This window comes from Python bivittatus, unplaced genomic scaffold (genome assembly GCF_059951505.1).
Source record: "Python bivittatus isolate LINGU-HERP-01145 unplaced genomic scaffold, Pbiv_v1 ctg000650_np1212, whole genome shotgun sequence".
Lineage (NCBI taxonomy): Eukaryota > Metazoa > Chordata > Lepidosauria > Squamata > Pythonidae > Python > Python bivittatus.
Window position 1 is genome coordinate 1960778 of NW_028277093.1, and position 14886 is coordinate 1975663.

A 14886-nucleotide genomic window follows, 5' to 3' on the forward strand; every position below is an offset into this window, starting at 1 on the left:
GCAGAGAGGAAATCAAAGAAGAGATTCTCTGCTGTCCTCCTGTGGCCTCCTTGGGCCTGGAGGTTTGGAGCCTGTGAAGGGGAAGAACTTTCATGAGGTTCTCCAAAAGTCTAAGACTGTTGAATGTCTTGCTAGACTCTCCTACAGGAAGAGAAACGCCTTGCTTCCCTGATCTTCTGGGATGCAAGCTGAAAGTGGGCACATGCCCTAACCCTTGGACCATGGTATCAGCATCTGTCAGAGTCTGCACGCTCAGTTCCCAAGTCCAGTAAATCCTCTGGAGCCTGTTTGTTTCCAGCAAAGATTTCTTTATTGAGAAGCAGCATACAGCATTCCATAGATTGCTGAGTCTGACCCTCCCCAGCCAGAGCTCTCCTTTTAACCCCCCTCTATTCTAATTTTCCTGCTTGATTCCTTCACGCCTCTTCTTTGGTCCCACGACATCCGACCTTGCTGGCGCCTCTCAGTGAGATAAGAGTGCACCTGGCCTCTGTTGTTTATTGTCCATCCTCCCTCTTGACTGTTATGGCAGGAACAAGCAAGTGGGTATACAAGTTATGGTTCTTGTCTAGACTAACATTTGAACCTACTAGCTAATCAGCAGCTATTTGTCTACACTGTAAATTTTCTAATGACTTTCTAATAGCCTTTCAATAGTTGCTTGCGTAGATTCTGACAGCATCCTTGTCCCACAGTTGCCTAAGGAGAAGCAGCTGAAGGCAGTCTTGGATGTCATTCAAGGTCATTACAATCTTACACAGATGCACATTTGACTGTATTTTGTGAGTTTTCAAAGACATACTGTCACCAGTCCTCCACCTGCTTCTGGAGCCACAAGGCAGCAGATGCTTCCTTCCCCTGTAATAAACAAAATCATGGCCCTTTCATTCCTCCAAACCTCAAGGGATTTTGCCCAAGGATCCTCCCTGAATTCCCAAATGTGGAAAGCCATGTGCTATAATCTCTTGCCAAGTCTTGCCTGGAAAGGCAGATGCCCAAATAAATTCTTCAGGCCACTGAGAATTCAGGCAGAGATTCGGAGCAGGCAGAGACAGCCTCCCACTTCATTAGTGGCTCCCCACTTTGCTGTCAAGCTGTTGTGGACACCTTCTCTTCTGCTGAGAGACAGAGCCTGCTTTCTCAAATGCCATCAAGTGTTACAATGAGAAAAGGGATTCTGGTGGATGTAATCAAGACCCAGGAGCTGCTGCTGCTGCTGCTTCTTCTGCTGCTGCTCCTTCTGCTGCCCAGTGCAACAGGTGGGAGAACATGTCCCCTCAATTTCATCAAGGATCGGAATGCAATGTACAATTATTATCAGTCAGGAGATCTCAACATTGGTGGGCTTGTTTTTGCAACATCAATTAAGTTCCACCCAGCAGTCTTCTATAAGGCTCCTGTCACTAGTCTTGTTTGGTATGTCCTGAAAGTTCCTCTGCTGGTATTTCTTTCACAGATACTCAACCACCCGGTCTATCAAGGACGATTCCATTTTCCACTTTCCACTGCCTAACAAGCTGGATTCTGGAGGATGTGGTTTTACAGTTCTAGAGAGATTTTTTGACCTGAAAGAACAAGCACTTGTGCTCCTTCTAAATAAAGCCAAGAGCTCATGTGTTGTGTTGCTACGAAGGATCTGCCTTGGTGTCTTGGGTTGCTAGTGAGTTGTGTCCCTCTTCTTGAGAAGATTTCTGTCTCTAATTCTATACTAAGTACCTGGGAGAAAGCTTTATAGTAATCTAAAGATCAGCTTTTGGATAGATTTGTAATTAAAAGAGTGTCCATATTGTTGCAGATATCATGAGTTGGCTTGCAATGAAGGGAAACTGACCAGGTGACCTGTGTTTTGCTTCAGGGCAGGACCATTTATCTTCTGGTTTCTTCTGTCCTTCCTCTTTGCCACTGAGGAGATCAACCAAAACCCCAGGCTCCTATCCAATGTCACTCTGGGCTACAATTTCTATGATACCTATTATGATGCAAGGATGACCTATGATGCCATGGCAGACCTGCTCTCAACCGGGGAAGCAAGTGTTCCCAACTACAGCTGTGGAAGGAGGAGCAACCTGGTGGCAGTGATTGAAGGGGTGGAATCTGATGCTTCCAGTCAGATTTCCATCATGTCGAGCATCTACAAAATCCCACAGGTATGAATCAAGGTAGACTGGAATTAGTGTGTGTGTGTGTGTCTTAGTTTGTTCTAAGGAAGTCAAGGGGTGAATGGAAAAAGCCCCCTTCTGCATAAAGAAGGACAGCACTGGAACCGGCAAGGGAGAGGAAAGGAGTGGGTGTTACCTATGATGTCAGCTCCATCAGGTAAGCTCCATCAATCAACTCCACACAAGAAGTCAAAAACTACTTTTATTGAGATTAACTATAATAACAGAATTCTGCAAGCTTTATTGTGCTGTACCTCCTCCCCCTTCTTACACTCCTGAATTAATTAAGGAGGTATCTGTTTGAGCTTGTTCCACCTAAGTTCTGTCTGTTGTGCACTCAAGATATGTTTCATCCCTTGAGGTTTTGGTAACAGACCTTGCATGTCTCCATCAAAGCCATCTTCTTTACTCTCTTTATCTATTCTCTGCCTTTGGAAAACCCAACATGCACCTAGGTTGAGTTTGGTTTATTGAAGTTGTCCTAATGAAGAGTCTTTATGTGGTCCCTTCTAAGTGCAGGAATGTGAATGAAAGGATCTCCAAAACTGCAGCACAGCCTCTGCTTGACCATATCGCATCCTCGGATAACCCTCCGTTTTGTGCTACCAGGTCCCTCTTGGCCAAGGTGGGCCAGAGGGAGCCCTTGCAGGTTCGCCATGAAAAATGTTCTAGGTATCTGTCAGACAAAGTAGCTCGGCTTTGCTCTGTGTAGGACTCTGGCTTTGCAGATCCTTTGGAAGTGACTGAGACATGTCTGAGCCCTGTTATCTGGGAGGAGTTTGAGATGATTGATCCTAAGAAAGTGGACAGAGTCCTCATTGCTGTGGGTTCGGCAACCTGTGTTCTGGACACATGCCCCTCCTTATTGGTTAAGACCTCCTGGGAGGTAGCATGTGGTTGAGTTCAAGCAGTGGTTAATGCCTTTTTGTGGGAGGTTAATGTCACTTTGTGGGAGAGGGTGGTACCATGTGCTTTGAAGGAGGCAGTGGTGTACCCCCATCTCAAGAGGCCATTGTTAGACCCAACCATGTTAGACAAATTTCATCCAGAGGGTGGTGGGTGCTCAGCTTCAGAGGACCCTGGATGAAGCAGATTATCTGGACCTTTTTCAGTCTGAATTCAGTCCTGTGTACTGTACCAAGATGGCATTGATCGCACTTGTGGATGACCTCTGAAGAGCTCAGGATGGGGTTGGTACAACTGTCCTGGCCCTCCTGGAACTTTCAGTGACTTTTAATATCATCAACCATGGTATCCTTCTGAGCCGGCTTCAGGGAGTGGGAGTGGGAGTGGGAGGCACTGTTTTGTGGTAGTATTCCTCCTTTCTCCACATCTGGTTTCAGTTGGTGTTGGTGGGAAGAGGTCCAACTCTAGGTTCCTGCAATATGGGGTTACTCCCAGCTTGGGTCTCCCTCCTCTCCTTTTAACATTTAATGAAATCACTGGGTGAGGTCATTTGCTGGCATGGGATGTGGTATCATCAGTACGCTGATGATGCCCAGTTATAGATCTCCACACCTACCTGGAAAGGTGATGAGGTTGTGGTGCTGACTGAGGGCCTGGAGGGTACGAGGGTCAGGATCAGGAGGAACCAACTTTGACTCAGCCCTGGCAAGATGGAGTGGGTTTGGGTTTTCAGGGTCTGGTGTTATGTCATCTTTGACTCTGGACAGGGTTGCACTTCCCCAAACTGAGCTGGTGTGCAATTTCAGGGTCCTCCTGGATTCACAGCTCCTGCCCAAAGAGCAGGTGGTAGCTGTGGCTAGGGGGGCATTTGCAGAGATTCATCTTGTTTGCCAATTACATCCTTTCTTGGACTGGAGGCCTTGGTCACTTCCCTTTTGAATAATTGCAATATGCTCTACATGGGGCTACCCAGAAGCTACAACTGGTCAAGAATTCAATGACACGTTCAGTTATGGGCACCTCTAGGTTTGCCCACATTACAAACCTGTTGTGCTAGCTGCACTGGCTCCCAGTTTCCTTCCAGGAGTAATTCAAGGTGCTGATCATGACCTTTAAAGCCCTACATGGCCCAGGACCAGGCTATTTGCAGGACTGCCTTCCTGAGGGGATCTGCCTGCCCCACTAAATCAGATAGGGTGGGCATGCTTCAGGTCCCTTCCCTAAAATATTGCCATCTACAGGTAGTCCGCAACCATTTGTTAACATTAACATTAACAACCATTTGTTCAGTGACCGTTCAAAGCTATGATGGTGTTGAACAAATGGTAGTTACAACTGGTCCTCAAAGTTATGGCTGTTGCAGTGCCCCTGTAGTCATGTGATCAAAATGTGGGCGCTTGGCAGCCTGCCAGCCTTTATAACTGCAGCATGTGCTTCAGGTCCCCCTACCCACCTACCCACCCCCCCATCTCTACACTTTTGGCCAGCCTGAACTCCACCACTGCCGCCTAACCCTGATACCCTTCGCCGCCCCCAGCTGACCTTTGCTGTCTTCTTCCTGCTGCTGATGAAGCATGCCTGGCGTTGTGAGATGTCATGAAAGGCTTGCAAAGGGCCAGCAGCTCCCCCAGCAATCTAGCAGCCCCCTCCCCCCTCCCTTAGCCTTTTGGAAGGCCATTAAAACCTGGCTCTTTACCCAGGCACTGGGGTAGAATGGGGGAGCCTGCAGAGAGTTGTTGGGGCACCCTGGGAAGTTGATTGAGGCACACAGTTTTTGGTTTTTTATGGTTTTTATCGTGTCATTGTTGTGAGCCACCCAGAGTTGTTTTAAGATGGGTGGCCATACAGATCTTTTAAAATAAATGAATCAATAAGTACTCTTTAGGATATGTTCTCACCATTGGGCATCACTAACTGTATTTTTATTCTTAACAGAGGACACTCCCAGGATACTCCTGGGAGGCAACACTTTTATTTGGTACAGATTTTTTTAGCTCCTTGCTTGCAAGTAATTCTGAAGGATTATGATAAATATGAAAAGCCAGATAGAAGGAGCTGATTTCTCCATCAGTGGCTCTCTATCTTCTCTCTTCTTCCCCCCCCCCCACCCCCACCCTCACCCCAATATTTCTCTGCATGTAAAAAAGAAAATTCTGAACTTCTGCTCCTTCTTCCAAGTCTAGTGCTAGAGAACAGCATTCCACTGGCAATCTTCGGGCCTATCCAGTTACTTCTTCCATCTTTGCCTTTTGAATGTGAAATAGGGAAAGAATAAATGCTTTCAAAATGGCCTAGATCACAGGTACCATGAAGCCATAGACCATATGGTTGGCGTGCTTGATTTGAGCTGGGTGAATCCATTACCTCTGGTGCTCCTAGGCTGCCAGTACCTGAACCTCCCCATGCTACACCTTCCTGTCTCTCTCATGTGCAGCCTCATTTCCCCAGAAAATCCCTTTTCTGCTCCTTCTTAGGTCAGCTATGGTTTTGTTTCTGAAGCTCTGAGTGATAAAACTCACTTCCCGTTCATCTATCGGATGGTCCCCAAAGAAGAACATTTGTACCAAGTGATTGTCAAATTGCTCCTGCATTTCAGGTGGAATTGGGTTGGCCTTGTTGCTCCAGACACAGATAACGGAGAAAGGTTCATAAGGACTTTGACCCCAGTCCTAACCAGGAATGAGATTTGTGCTGCCTTTTCACTGAGGATCCAAGGACTGAAGATGGAAATCCCATTATTGCCTTTTGAAATACTAATCATGTGGAATAACGTCACCGTCTTCATTTATTACGGGGAGATACGTTTCTTTACCTCGATTATAAAAACTTTACAGGTCAGCGTCAGTATATATAGTATACCCATTGTGGGGAAAATCTGGATCACAACAGCTTTGTGGGACCTCACTTTGAATTTCTCTTATGACATATTCTCCAACAAGCAAATCCATGGCTTTTTTTCTTTCTTAGTTCATCAGGAGAAAAAGGTTAAAAATGAGAATTTTGAAGCATTTTACGATGCTATGAACGAGTTTGGACTGGGAGCCTTTAAATGCTTGCTTTCAAAACACGATTTGTCAGTAAAATGGCGGAGAAGGTGCAAGAAGGAGAGGATTCTGGAGGCCTTGACCGAAGAGTTTGTTGACACCACTCTGTCCATGGACAGCTACCGCATTTCCAGTCTTGTACAGGCTGTGGCAAGGGCCATCGATACGGCCCTCTCTTGGAGAACCCAAAGGATGAGACGTGCAAACAGGTTCAGATCACAAAATATTCCACCATGGCAGGTGTGAATTTTTCTGTGAGAAATACATTTTGTAATTTCTTGGAGAAAGTTAAATTTTTGGTGTCTCCTGGGCCTGGTCTCCATGTCATTGAGACAGCACTTGCTCCAAACCATCCTGCTGATGCTCCTTCCCCTTCAAAATCCTTTTTTCCTGGACAGTGTTCAGGTTATGGGAGTTCTATGTCTAAGCAATTAGGAGGAATGTCAGAGTTACACCTACTTGTCAAACAGTTTTTGTGTTGCAAAGTGTTCTGGCTCTAATCTTTCCCAAATGCTGATTGAGCAAGAAAGGACTTGCCCACTATCTATCTTCAGTTGAAGGTGGAGGCGAAATTCCTAATATCATAGAAAAGTTTGGAGGGAAGGACTACAACACAGAGGAGAGAGAACCAACCACTTACTCAAGCTAAAGAGGACCCCAGAAGAATGGAAAAACAGGATTTGGGGGAAAGCATTTCCTTGTGGATGTAAATGGGCCATTCTCATTGTTAGGGAAAATGCCATGCTTTCTGAAGCAGCCACCAAGTGGGGAACTAAGTTGTTAGGGAGATGGAACATTGAGATAATTGGGGGCATGTCCTAGATTGAGGATGGAATATTGCAGTTTCTCACCTGTTGTGGTTTCCTTCTTAGTGCTGCCCTTGGGCTGAACTGCAAGTGGCCAATGGAGGCTTGTCTTTTTAACTGGTTAGGCTTATTGGGGGCTTTGTCCACAGGTGGGGATGGTTAATGTGGGGTAATGAGATTAGGCAAAGCTGGGGAGCTGGGTCATGGGGAGGGAAGGAATTCAATCTCCATCTTGCGATGTTACTATTTAATTTTATTTCTTCTATTAGACCTAAGATTTTACGGTCAGACCAGGATGGAAATATTAGACTTTCCTATTTTCTGGACATTGTTGGTTTTTCTTCTCTTTAGCTTCACCCTTTCCTGGGAAACACCCACTTCTACAATTCCTCTCTGGAAGGAGTGTATTTGGATGAAAAAGGGGAGCTGAGTGCTGAATTTGATATTGTGAAGTGGGAGACATTCCCCAATCAGTCCACCCATGCCGTGAAGTTTGGACAAATACACCAATGTCAAGGATCTTCAGAAATGCATTTCACCCTAGACCAAGATGGGTGGTCCAGGCTTTTTAACCAGGTGGGTGCAACCCATTCCTCACACTTGGCTGAAATTCTAATAGATGATAATTATTTAATGTAACGTTGTGGGTAAAGAGTGAAGATTATGTTCACCATCTGAAGGAAAGGCGGGATATAAATCAGAAAATCAACAAGAACTATTCTATTATACAAAGATGATGGTTAATGCTGGATTGAAGAACCAGAACCATTTTAATCATGAGACAGAGAGAGAGAGGGACAGGAAATTAATTTCAATTTGGAATATGTTGAAAAATACCATGCCTGGTGTTCCTTCCATAGCATTAGAAATGGCAAGAAGCATCCTACAAAATGTACAGAATAAAAATGGTTCCATGACAGGATTCAAATGACCTGCTGAACCTTTCTCTTCTAAAGGCTCATTTCCATGGACAGCATCTAATGTTTGGTGGTAATGCTTTTTTGTTGTTGTTAGACATTTTGTCATTCCAGATGTACTGGAAGATGTCACCCTGGAGAGGCCAAGATGGTTCTGGAAGGAATGCCCCTTTGCTGCTACGGCTGTTCCATGTGTGCAGAAGGGACCATTTCCACTCAGGAAGGCAGGTGTCTCCAGAAGGAGCAGGACTTTATGAACTGAGCCCAACTAACTTTTCAGACTGATCAAGGATTCACTGGCTTAACCGATGGACATGTGAACAGAATGTGTGCTCCAAGAGATTTATAATTAAATTATTTCTATCTCATTGTGGGAAAGATTGAAGAAAGAGAAGAAATGAATTTACACTAACGTGAAAATGTCACCCAAAAGTTAACAGAATAAATTCAGTAAAAATGAAATTTAGTCCCAACATCAGGAAATACTTCCTTAGACCCCTTCCAACCAGTTGAAAGCCAAGTATTTAAAGCTAAACGTGGGTGAGAAAGCCATGAAGCATGGAAAAAGGCAGAAGACATGGCTTCTGAGGAGATCTTCTCTAACTTGGTATCTTCCTTTCATCACTAGCCAGCATTTTCTAAGTCAACTTCTGTGCTGTTTTCATCTACCATAGAATTGCTACTGAAAAAAAGTGGGTTCATTATAATAATCTGAGCAAGGTTCCACATACATCATATTTTCTAAATTGAGTAGCATTTGTCAATCAATGACCTCTCTGGGTTTTGTGCACCAGAGTTCACCTGCAGATGGATAATAGCAGAGATTATATCATTGATATTAATACAATTAAACATACTATGCCATCTGTTTTCCTTTCAGATGCAGATTATTGCGCCAACTGTCCAGATGATCAGCATCCAAATAAGGCTCAAGATCGATGTCTCCCCAGGATCCCAAACTTCCTGTCCTACAAAGAACATCTGGGGATCGTCCTGACTTCCCTTGCTCTATTCTTCTGCTTAATTACAGCCTTTGTGTTAGCCATCTTCATTAAATTCTTGGAAACTCCTTTAGTCAAAGCCAACAATCAAGATCTCTCCTTTGTCCTCCTCGTCTTCCTCTTCTTTTCCTTCTTGTCCTCCTTCCTTTTCATTGGTCAGCCAAAGACTACCACTTGCCTCCTCCGACAAACCGTCTTTAGCATCATCTTCTCAGTTGCTGTCTCTTCTGTTTTAGCCAAAACAGTCACGGTGGTGCTGGCCTTCTTGGCAACAAAGCCAGGGAGTAAGGCGAGGAGATGGCTGGGGAAGACCTTGGCCAATTCCATTATTCTTTCTTGTTCTGGTATCCAAGTTGTCATCTGCACATTTTGGCTGGGAACCTCTCCTCCATTTCCTGAGTCTGACATGCACTCCCAGCTCGGAGAGATCATCCTGCAATGCAACGAAGGCTCTGTCCCCATGTTTTATGGGGCCCTTGGCTACATGGGCTTCCTGGCTGCCGTCTGCTTCATGGTGGCTTTCCAGGCCAGGAACCTGCCTGGGGCCTTCAACGAAGCAAAGCTGATCACCTTCAGCATGCTGGTCTTCTGCAGCGTCTGGGTCTCCTTTGTGCCCACCTACCTGAGCACCAAAGGGAAGTACATGGTGGCTGTGCAGGTCTTCTCCATCTTGGCCTCCAATGCTGGGCTGCTGGGCTGCATCTTCTTCCCCAAATGCTATATTATTCTGCTACGACCTGACCTGAATACAAAGGAGCAGCTAACGGCAAAAAGTAAAGGTGTCTTGAAAGTGAAGGCTAAATAACTGCAGTGGACTTATGGCTGGACATGTCTTAATTCATCAGTTTAATTTCTGTTAGATATGCATTTCTGCCTTGGTGGGGGGATGGAGAAATAGATTTGCTTTCTGCTTCACCCTCTGCAAGCCATTTTAGCTGCTCCCCTTTTTTCCCCATGGCGGGTGAAGAACGATCATAACAAAGCCACCATTCCAGTTTTGTGGACTGAAGGCTTGCAAGGGTTGCTCTGCCCAAAGTCAGCAAAGTCTGTCCCATTTGGAGAAGATCTTAGGCAGCCAAGACACAGCTGATTTTGCAGGCAATCCTGCTAGAGCTGAAAGCAAAGGAGTAGGAGAAATCAAGGCTGGAAAAGAACAGTGCTTGCTTGAAAACATCACTGATGAAGAGCAGATGTTTTAATGCAGACTTATTTGGGAAAAAGGCATTTGGACTTTCAGTTTCCCTTTCTTCGGAAAAGAGGTTCAAACAACTCATTAAGATTCTGCCTTAATGAATTCACTCACAAAGGGCAGTTTTGCTTATTCACTTTCCAATATTGTTTATTGTAGCTATTTATTCCATGACATTAAACCTGATTAATGAAACTGTGTGAATCTTGCTTCTCTGGTCATTTGCTCCTGTAAGGGGTTTGACACATAAGCAGGAAACACAACACTTCTTCAAGGGGAGTGTAAACTTTAAAAATCCATTCATCCAGTAATTTATTTATGTACAGTATATACACCGACTTCTGTCAGAAAATCATGTTTATCCGAATCCATAGGCGGGCGGGCAGGCGGGCGGGCGGGCGGGCTATCTAGCTAAAGACTTATATGATCTCCCATCTTATATACAATAGTCCCGGGCATCTCACAACATAACAGTAAAATATAAAAACAAACAATGATCCTAACATAAAAAGCTACAGCTCATGGTCCTCCATACACCTTCTGGGCTCCTGTCTCACCCTTCCCCAATGCTTTTGGGAAAGGCCAGCTCTTCAAAAATGTCCAGATTAGGTGGGGAGAGGCCTGCTGGATCTCAAGGGGAAGGATGTTCCACAAGGCAAGGGCTGCTAGGGAGAAGGTGTGCTTCCTAGATCCCACCAGATGACTATATTTAAGAGAAGGGACCTGGAGCATACTCATCCTATCTGACCTTGAGGGTATCTGCCTGTTCCATCTGAATTGGTGGAATGAGCAGATAACACTCAAGGAACTTGGGTGTTCCATAAAGAACTTGGCCTTGTACTATTCAGGGCTTTAAAAGTGGTAACTGGTCCCTTGATTTGCACCTGGAAAAAAATGAGAAACTGTGCAGCGGTGGTGTAATATAAGCAACTCACAGGATGCCCAGAACCACACACACGGCTATATTCTGAACCAGTTCTAATTTCCAGATGGTCTTTATGGGCAGCCTGATGTAGGGTGCATGGCACTATTACTGCAAGCCTTCCTACTGGGAAGGGACCAAAGCATGAGTGACTGTGGTATCCTGTCAAGAGTCAAATATGACACCACTCTGGATCCAGGGGAGCCAAAAGCACAAAGCCACTCTATCTTGCTCGGGTTCCCATCACAGCCAGAGTGAGCTCCAGAACAGCATTGCCTAACTGGCCAGGGTGAAGATGTATAACTTAGTATCTTTGGCGTACTGGTGATAACACACCCTATGCTGCCAAATGACCTCACCCAGCAATTTCATGTTGTCTCCCTTGTGTGGATTCTCATATGGGAATTAAGTTCACCACTATTACTGCAAGCCTTCCCAAATTCCATACATTTATATGGTTTTAATATAGGATCATATAAAGTTTCTGCTATCACGGAAACCCTTTCCAGTCTACGCGCTTATATGGTTTCTCCCGAGTGAATCCTTCTGTGGATATTAAGTGCACAATTTTGACTAAAGCTTTTTCCATTCACATTTATATGGTTTCTCCCGTGTCGATCCTCTTGTGGTAACTGATGACTGCTGGTTCTGAAATTCTTTCTGCACTCCATGCACTTATATGGTTTCTCTCCAGCGTGAATCCTTTTATGGGAAGTAAGATCCCAAGAATCAGTGAAGCACGTTCCACACTCTGTGCATTTATATGGTTTCTCCTTGGAGTGGATCCTTTTATTTACTTTTTATTAGTCAAATGTATATGGCCACCCATCTCATGAAAAAGCAATTCTGGGCAGTGTACAATAAACTTAAAAAAACAATATATTAAAATATTAGTTAAAAAATTAAACTCAAGGCTAAGAGAGAACAGCAGATGTTAATAACAACGGAGCCACCTCAGTATCTCACCGGTCCCCTGGGGTCCCCAGGCCTGATTGCATAACCAGGTTTTGAGGGACTTTCAGAAAATCAACAGGTACGGAGTCAGCCTCACTTCCCACTTTTACAGGAAGGGAAGCAGATTCAGTGAAGCATTTTCCACACTCAGTGCATTTATATGATTTCTCCCCTGTGTGGATCCTCCTGTGGTGACTAAGCATACTGCTGGTTCTGAAACATTTTCCACACTCCACACACTTATATGGTTTCTCCCCTGTGTGGATCCTTTTATGGGAAGTGAGGGAACCTGACTCAGTGAAGCATTTTCCACACTCCATGCATTTATAGGGTTTCTCCCCAGTGTGGATTCTGTTATGTATAGTATAATGATGTTTTTGAGTGAAGCTCTTTCCACATTCCTTGCATTCAAATGGCTTCTCCCCAGTGTGGATCCTTTTATGGATAGTGAGGGAACCTGAGTTAGTGAAGCAGTTTCCACATTCTGTGCATTTATATGGTTTCTCCTCGGTGTGCAACCTTTTATGGGAAGTAAGGAAAGTTGAAGCTCTGAAACTCTTTCCACAATCCTGGCATTTATATGGTTTCTCCCCAGTGTGGATTCTGTTATGTACAGTATAATTATGTTTTTGACTGAAGCTCTTTCCACATTCCTTGCACTCATACGGTTTCTCCCCGGTGTGGATCCTTTTATGGGAAGTAAGGTGTTTTGCAGAACGGAAGCTCTTTCCACACTCCAGGCATTTATATGGTTTCTCCCCAGTGTGGATTCTGTTATGTTCAGTATAATGGTATTTTTGTCTAAAGCTCTTTGCACACTTCTTGCATTCATAAGGTTTCTCCCCAGTGTGGATCTTTCTATGGGAATTAAGATAACCTGAATCTCTGAAGCTCTTTCCACACTCCTGGCATTTATATGGTTTCTCCCCAGTGTGGTTCCTTTTATGGGAAATGAGGGAACCTGACTCAGTGAAGCGTTTTCCACACTCCTGGCATTCATATGGTTTCTCCCCCGTGTGGTTCCTTTTATGGGAAATAAGGTGTTTTGCAGAACGGAAGCTCTTTCCACATTCCATGCATTTATACGGTTTCTCCCCTGTGTGGATCCTCTTGTGGATACTAAGGTAACTGCTGGTTGTGAAAGTCTTTGCACATTCCATGCACTTATATGGTTTCTCCCCTGTGTGGATCCTTTTATGGGAAGTGAGGGAACCTGACTCAGTGAAGCTCTTTCCACATTCCTTGCATTTATATGGTTTTTCCCCGGTGTGGATCCTTTTATGGGAAGTGAGGGAACCTGACTCAGTGAAGTGTTTTCCACACTCCTCACATTTATATGGTTTCTCCCCAGTGTGGATCCTTTTATGGGAAGTGAGGGAACGCGATTCAGCAAAGTGTTTTCCACACTCCTCACATTTATATGGTTTCTCCCCTGTGTGGGTCCTTTTATGGGAAGTAAGATAACTTGGATTTTTGAAGCACTTTCCACATTCCAGGCATTTATATGGTTTTCCTTCTTCTTGTATTCTCTGACATAAAGTAAGAGGAAAGGTCCTTCTGGAGCGGTTCCCACTTTCATCTTGTTTCTCTACAGCATGGCTTCTGCAACAGTCACATAATCCTGATTCATCTCCGAGTATTTTTCCACACCCTGGACACACTCCTTTTTCTTGGTGATCGTCTTTGGCCCAGAAGACCCTGATATCTGCACACTGAAAAGTAGAGCATTTCCCCAGCCCCCCTTTTAACTGGTTTTCCTCAGCCCTTTGCTTTCCCAACAACCTTTCCACAACTTTCTTCCTGCCTTTTGGCAAAGGTGCTGCTGTCTCACTGCCAGAATCCTCCATCTCCCATCCGTCACCTGCTTGGAACAGAAAAAAAGAAACGTTGACGCAAACCGAGGTGCAAAAGGGATCAAGCTCCATTCTTGCATCCCTTATTTGGACATTATCAAAAGTCCCCCTCCCCCCAGCTCTTCTTCCCTTTATCTTTTTTTGTGATTCTTCTGCCTGCTTCTGTCAGGGTGTGTTCAGAACATGGCGCTATGCTTGGTATCAGGTTGATGTAAGATCTGTGATGGCTTCCCTCTTGCCCTCCATGGTGCAGAAGGCACACCTGAAACCTTTGGGGAAGATAATTTAGAGTCCCAGGGTAGGGCACCGTCAGCTCAACTGCTCCAGATTCAGTTCCAAGGAAGCACGAGGTGAGCATGAACAAGAATGAAGTACCCCACAAATTACTAACCCTTATAAGGATGCTTATAGAAAAATAAAATGACAGAAACTAGAAACTTGAAGGCAAAAGTTAGAAAAGCAGTGCAAAAGGTAAGCTTGCTAAAGGTAACCCCAAATGTATCATGACACAAGGCAAAAAGCTGGTAGACAGGAAACATGAAATGGGAAGTTGTGGTTGGATCAATGCTAGTAGACCACAGATACTGTTGCAATATGGTAAATATAGATTGGTAGAGGCGTTAGAAACGTTTATGTAATCTTAAACATGTCAAATATTGTATTACAAACTACTATATAAGACATAGCAGAAACAGCAGTTAGAGATCATCATCTAAGGGAAAGGTCAAAGTGTGACTGCAATGAGTCAGGTTTGTGGAGGAAAAAAACTATTAAAAATCACTGAACAACAGGGGGTTACAAAAGCTTTGAGGAAGACCTCCTTGCGCCCTTTCTCTGTGCAAAATAAAGTTTGCTTCAATCTCCACCTCGGTGTCTTTCTTTGGGCATCTGGCACACCAGGACTGAACCCAGATTTGGGCTAGGACAACAGAGGGACTCTTGTACACTGCCTCTGTTCTTGGACCTGGGAACTGAGCTTCAGCCTCTTTGCCATGAAGAAGCTCTCCCTTGAAAAAACTGGTTCTCGGTCTGGGTGTGTTCATTCATCCTCGGTTGTCCCTACATTTGCAGGCAGCTCCAAGAAAAGGGAAGCTTTGGAGAAAACGGGAGGAAGAGCCACCTGGGTGGAAGGTCC

At 44.7% G+C, this 14886-nt stretch overlaps 2 protein-coding genes across 2 annotated transcripts in view; one reads left to right on the forward strand and one right to left on the reverse strand.

The window, feature by feature from the left end:
- Positions 1 to 1813: 1813 nt before the first annotated feature.
- LOC103062752 (vomeronasal type-2 receptor 26-like) lies at positions 1814 to 9638 on the forward strand. The gene is made up of 5 exons (XM_088151480.1): positions 1814 to 2147; positions 5540 to 6349; positions 7267 to 7491; positions 7930 to 8056; positions 8713 to 9638. The coding sequence occupies exons 1-5, from the start codon at positions 1986 to 1988 to the stop codon at positions 9636 to 9638; spliced, it is 2250 nt and encodes a 749-aa protein (XP_088007606.1). The 5' UTR covers positions 1814 to 1985.
- Positions 9639 to 12054: 2416 nt separating this feature from the next.
- Positions 12055 to 14886, reverse strand: part of LOC103062992 (uncharacterized) — a 28285-nt gene continuing 25453 nt past the window's right edge. The window contains 2 exon segments of the mRNA XM_088151206.1: positions 12055 to 12138; positions 12141 to 13762. Coding sequence (XP_088007332.1) covers positions 12055 to 12138; positions 12141 to 13762 — 1706 coding nt within the window.

Excerpts from the sequence above, each read along its gene's own strand:
- LOC103062752 (XM_088151480.1), top strand. The coding sequence starts at position 1,986 with ATGACCTATGATGCCATGGCAGACCTGCTCTCAACCGGGGAAGCAAGT. Across the intron at positions 2,148-5,539 it reads GCATCTACAAAATCCCACAG|GTCAGCTATGGTTTTGTTTC; the intron begins GTATGAATCAAG and ends GCTCCTTCTTAG. Across the intron at positions 8,057-8,712 it reads GACCATTTCCACTCAGGAAG|ATGCAGATTATTGCGCCAAC; the intron begins GCAGGTGTCTCC and ends TTTTCCTTTCAG.